At 41.6% G+C, this 6,000-nt stretch overlaps 1 protein-coding gene across 1 annotated transcript in view; it reads left to right on the top strand.

Moving 5' to 3' along the window:
• The first annotated feature begins 3,907 nt into the window (after positions 1-3,907).
• GTF2B (general transcription factor IIB) overlaps positions 3,908-6,000 on the top strand; it is a 37,454-nt gene continuing 35,361 nt past the window's right edge. The window contains exon 1 of the mRNA XM_051999350.1: positions 3,908-4,024. Coding sequence (XP_051855310.1) covers positions 4,008-4,024 — 17 coding nt within the window. The 5' untranslated portion in view covers positions 3,908-4,007. The remainder of the gene's footprint in view (positions 4,025-6,000) is intronic.

Below are 6,000 nucleotides of genomic sequence, written 5' to 3'. Positions count from 1 at the left end.
GAATTGTACACATTTAACATTTATTGATTACCTGCTGTTTAGGTAAGGGAGTGAGGAAAAGAAGGGAAAAAATTTTGGAACACAAGGTTTTGCAAGGGTGAGTGCTGAAAACTACCTTTGCATGTGTTTTGAGAATAAAAAGCTATTATTTTAAAAAAGATCTTCATGTTCTAGTTATATAAGGAGAGCTGATTCAAAAATGGCTTCCACATTGGTAGTCGGTCATTTTTTTCTATTAAAATATAATAATTTTCATCGTTAGTGATATTATTTAGATTGTCCTTCTTGATTCTTCTTGAAGACTGTAACCATGATATATAAGTTCTGTATATTCTGAACACCCTTTGAGTTTTCTCATTTCTTGCTCATGATCTTTGTGCTCTCTCATTTTCTCTCTTCTCTTTTCTTTCTCTTTTCTTTCTCTTTTCTATCTCTTTCCCTCTTCTCTCTCTCTGAAATAAAGCTTAGGTGTAATTATGTATATGCACTATCTTCATCTGATTTCCCCAACTCCTAGTACCTTTCTCAAACTATCTTGTATTTAACTGTTTTGTATATTTTTCTATTTATTCAGTGTGTGTGTATACATATACCTAGTGTGTTCTGAGTTCAAGTCCACTAGGTGTGAACCTAGGCAATCATTTAACTCTATTTGTTTCAGTTTCCTCACCTGTAAAATGGGCTGGAGAAGGAAATGACATATAACTAGTATCTTTACCAAGAAAATCCCCCAACATCACAAAAAGTCACTCATGACTAAAATAACTGAACCACAGCCAACAACTAAAACCGAGTAACATTATTGCCAGTGATTCCTTATGCAAGCTGTTCCACTGAACTTTTCTATTTTTTAAACAGTACCAAAATAGTTTATTTTTTTATGTGTTTTGGTGTTTTGTTTTGGAAACACCGAGGGTTAAATGAATTGCCCAGCTAGTAAATGTTCGATGCTGAATTTGAACTCAAGCCCTCCTGACTCCAAAGCTAGTGCCAAAACAGTTTTGATAATTATTGATCATAATTTAAGGTCTGTAATTTTCCCTGCATTCCCACTCCTCCTCCCAATATCTCTTGAGTTCCTAGCTCTAAGGCTTTTTTTCCTCCAAATGTATTTTATCATTTTGTTTTGCTGTATAAATCATACCCTTGGCAGTCTGAGTTTTACAGTTTTTTAAGTTGACTAGAAGAGGTGGAAAATCCTAAAAACCTTCAGTGCTTGTTATTTTCTGACTATTTTAAAAAAACATTTGATTTGAAGAAACAAATTCCTATCTTAAAGACTATTTTTTTTCTTGGAAAAGGCAGGAATCTAAGCTTTCTGATTTTTCATCCAAGGTCATTTGTACTATCTCATTCATGCTTTCCTCTGCTACCCAAGACAACTGATATTCAGAACAAGCAAGATTTTAATAAATTTATTAATGACTATTAACACCAATGAACAAAATTATATGGTGGGCAAGGAGCGCTATGTAGCCCCAAAATATTTTTCATTAGTCTGTATGCACAGAGCAGGTCTGTAATAAATGTTGGATTGAAATAAGATTGTCACATGTTGCCTTCCATTGCAACTGGGGCCACAGAAACATGGTATTGTGAAGACTGCTATATTTGGAGTAAAAAGTCCTAGGTTTGAATCCCACTTCAGCTATTTCCTATCTATGTGAACACTACTCCCTCCCACAATCTATTTCTTCATCTTTAATATATAGCGTTTAGATTAGTTGGCTTCTGAGACCCCTTTCAGTTCTAAATGATACAGATCAATGAGATGTTAAAGGGTCCTCTTGATATTGTGGGAACCCCAACAGTAGGAAAGATCCCAACATTTTTGAAAAAAGCCCCATGGCTTCCCACATCATGGGAATGATATAGTCAGTGACCTTAGGAATGTAGCTTTTGGAAACAAAGTGACATGACCTTGGAGAGTGTTGTGAAAGAAAGGGAGTTGGGCCTATTATCTTTTTTGCTCCAAACTATGCTTCAAGGACATCTGCTTTATCATGCAAGAGTCTGGATTCAGATAATGAGCACTTCTTAGTTTCAGAAAAAAGGTCATTATCAAACTTCCCACCAATCATGTGAACCCCAATTCCATGATGTCATTTACCCTGCTTTGTTTTTTGTTCTGTACTCCCTAAATCCCCATAAATTTACCTGCTTGCTCTCTGCTTATTGACATCATCCTTTTTTGGAATTTAGCCCGCTTTAATTGGTATTATAATTATAATAAAATTTTTCCTCTTGACTTAGAAATGATCTAAGCTTCCAAATTCTTTTGGGACATTTGTGATACTGATCTGAAACTCTGATATATTTGGGGGATCCCTGCATCCCAATATTCTGAACTTGTCTTTTTTTTAGTAAAACACTGGACCTAGAGTATGCAGGAGGCCCTGATTGTGTCAAGGATGCCCCTCTTTCCCAGCTGATTTAATTTGTGGTTTGCATCCCAAGCTGGACTTCCTGTGTTTTCTTGGGATCTAAGGCAGTCTGTACTAGGCTGAGAAACTGTGCAGCTCACACCTTGTAGATCAACCTACCATCCTGTCTGACTTAATAGTCGAGAGTTCCTAAAGGAAAAGGAGGGATTTTTGCCATCACCTCCATTCTCTTCTTCGAGAGAGACTTAGTTCCCCCCACTCCCCTTTAGGTGAATTTTTTCTCCTCCTTCCTTTCTCGAGCTGTTATAAATATGTAGACTTCTGCAATGTAAAAATGTTTATGAATGGTCTGTCCTTTGCACCTAGGAACAAACTTTTATGACTTCCAAGGTACTCAAAGATTGCGGAAGCAGGTAGAAAATCCAGCTATCTTCTATTTAAATCAGACATTAAAGAGATTTGCAAAAATATGCTAACTGCCATGTCTCCCTAATTTTGTTTTGTTTTGGAAAATAGTCATTATTATGCTTTTACAGGGAGCCTTTTCCAATTTATCTTACGTCTAGTGTCTTCCCTCTGCTAATTATTTTTGTTTATCCTGGATATAGTTTGCTTTTTAGATAACTCTCATTTTCCCATTAGATGATAAGCTCTTTGAGAGGAGGGACTATCTTTTGTCTCTTTTATGTCCTTAGTGTTTAGTACTGTGCCTAGCTTATTAAATGTTTTATATAATATTATTTATCCCAATATTTGTTGTTATTCAGCTGTATCCAACTCCATGCATTTGTATCACCAGGTTTATTCCACAAAGATACTGGGCAGTTTGCCATTTCCTTCTCCAGTGTGTCCCCATTTTCTCAAGGAGGAACTGAAGCAAATAGGAGTTAAGTGACTCAGCCAGGATCACACAGCTGGGAAGTGTGTGAGGTCACGTGCTATGGCCTAGCTTCCTCCAGGCCCGGAGGTATATGCATTGCACGACTTAACTACACACACACAGAGAATTCAGGTTATTTATAAATTAATATTTTCGTATATAATTACACAATGTGTGGAGGGATGCTACTATGTAATAAGGTTGTTATTTCGTCATTTATCGACATTTTTAAAGAAGTATCATTTTAAATCTCTAGAAGAGTAAACTATCGATGGCTGTAAGACTCATAAACCAACGTTCTTTGGGGTCCTCGATAATAAAGGGGCCCTTTATGGACTGCCCTTAGGGCGTCTAATTTCAGCAGCGACTGAGAGGAGCGGCCCCGATTCACGACATACAGCTCTAGGAACCACAGCAAACGCTTTTCTCGAACATCTTTTTCCGCCTTTCATTCATTACAAGCTTCACTCGGGTGGAGTCAGCTGACTCTCCCCCGGAGAGGCCGAGTTAATTACACCGGATGCGCGCAGGCGGAAGAAAAGGCGAAACATGTGCACTGGGGAGCTTCTTGGCTCGTCTCCCGCTCCGTAGTCCGCGCGCCCTACTACGGCTGCGCGCTGTCAGTCTATAAAAGCGGCGGCGCCTGCGGCAGCCTGTAGTAGTCTTTCCCTTCTCTCTGCCTGGTGTTTCCCTGTTCAACTCTGCCTGGAGTCTCCGAAATCGCCGTCGCGGCCGCCGTCAAGATGGCGTCCACTAGCCGGTTAGTAAGTGCTGCTGAAGGCAGTGGGCAGCGAATTCTCTGTGGGGCGGCTTCCGGGGGTAAGGGGATCACCGTGGCGGCATTGCGGGGGAAGCGAGGCCGCGGAGGCGGGGCCGACAAAGGCGCCTCGGGGAGGGAAGCGGGGGACTCTGTTCGCCCACTCGGGGGCTTCCCTCGGACGTTTTCTCTTTCTGCCTGGCTTCGGTCCCGGCTTCTCCCCAGGTCTCGGGCTCAGTCCGGGCCGATGGCGCGGACTCCGCCCGGGGAGCTGCTCCCGAAAGCCACGGCCCAGAGAGAAATCTGCCAAAAATCGGAGCGGGCCATTTGGGGAAGCCCCACTTTGGGGGCGGGGGAGCGCAGTTCTGGCGGTCCGGCGTCACGTAAACATTCGCCCAGACTCACGGCCTTTGCACCCGGGCCCAAGCCTTCGGGCAGACCCAGAGAAGTCTCCATCCCCGGAGGCCGCTGTGGGCCCTCTGAGCAGAAGTTGAAACTGAGTCACGCTGACTTTCCCACGGGGAGACTCTAATGACAGGCTTGTCGCCCGGCCCGAGCAGCAGGGTATCCGTGTCCCGGCACCTGCAATCTTCTCTTCCTCCCAGGAAAGCTGCCGGCACCAGCCCGAAGGGTTGTCCCCTGGCTGCAGGGCCCGGATCTTCTTGTTTACGGCCTCTGCTGCGAACCTGGCCGGGTTGGGCTCGGGATGACCACTACCTTCATCATGGAAGTGGGTGTGGCCCTCAGGTGAGGGCGTGGGAGAAACACTCGACAATCCAATCTGCTTAATGCGTTTCGTGCCTTCCCCCGTGAAGTTGTACTTGTTAACCCGGCCACTTAACTTAGCAATTACTTAACAAAACAAAACGAAAAACTTCACCTTAGCTGTTTAAATATATTTCTTAATCTTAGGTGATATTTGGGACTGAATTTTGTTGAAAAATATTAGAATACAGTGGGGATTGCCCATCCAATCAAAGAGTGTATTACACTGTTCGTTGACTGAGGAGGACTGTGTATAGTTTGTGGATCAAAGGCTCTTTCTTTTTTTTCTCCACTAATCGATTTCTCCTGAATTAGTACCCTCGTCTAAGAAAGGCGAGAGATTGGGAAAGCTGAATGTGTTTACGTTGCTCCTTTGAGCTATTTATTTTCTTAAAGATCTATGTTCTCCAAAAGAGTGAGGTGTTTTTGCATTCCGCATTGACTCGGATTTCACCTCCTGGGTGTACAAACCTGGGCTGGGCGCTGGGAGGGAGTGTAGATGAGACCCGGATCCTGCCCTCTTGCAGCTGGCCACAACCTGGAACCGAGAACAAGGTTGGAAATTGAGGGGCCATTTGCTATCTCTATCATGGACCTCAGATTCTCTTTCCCTACGTCTCCCTTCCCCATTATCTTTTGATGGTATGTAATTGTTAATTTTTTTATGCTTTTGTGGTAGTTTTAATTACAGGTCAGGGAGATTTTTACCTTTTATTTGTGGTGAAGAAAGAGAATGGAGTAGAAAAGATAATAGTATAATTCAAAGAACATTTAAATTTTGCAGGAATAATCAGAATCCTCTTTTTATGTTATCGTTTTGACACAAAATTGTGTTGGAATATAGTGCAGTGACCTGGGAGTCACCAGACCTCAGTTTCCTCATTTGTAAGTGAAGGTGTCTGATCAGATTGATTTCTAGTTCTTCAGAAAAGTCTATAAAATTTTGGAAATTAACCTGTGAGTTATGTGCATTCTTTGAGAATAAATTCTGAAACCAGTCCAGGTTAGTAATCAAGTATATTTGTATATATAGTAATAGTCATCAAGATATTTGATGTTGTAGCTTGTGAAAGTCTTTAGTTAGCTTAAGTAACAGCTTTGAAGAACCAAAATACTTTGCATTAGTCTTTTATGGCTTTTGTTTTTTATTCAAGAGGATACTTGCTATTCAAAAAGAGTTTTTTATTTCTCTTTGAAAGGGATTTATAAATGGA

This window comes from Antechinus flavipes, chromosome 4 (assembly GCF_016432865.1).
Source record: "Antechinus flavipes isolate AdamAnt ecotype Samford, QLD, Australia chromosome 4, AdamAnt_v2, whole genome shotgun sequence".
Classification (NCBI taxonomy): Eukaryota; Metazoa; Chordata; class Mammalia; order Dasyuromorphia; family Dasyuridae; genus Antechinus; species Antechinus flavipes.
Note: the sequence above shows the minus strand (reverse complement) of the source record. Positions and strands in the feature narration are given on the sequence as shown.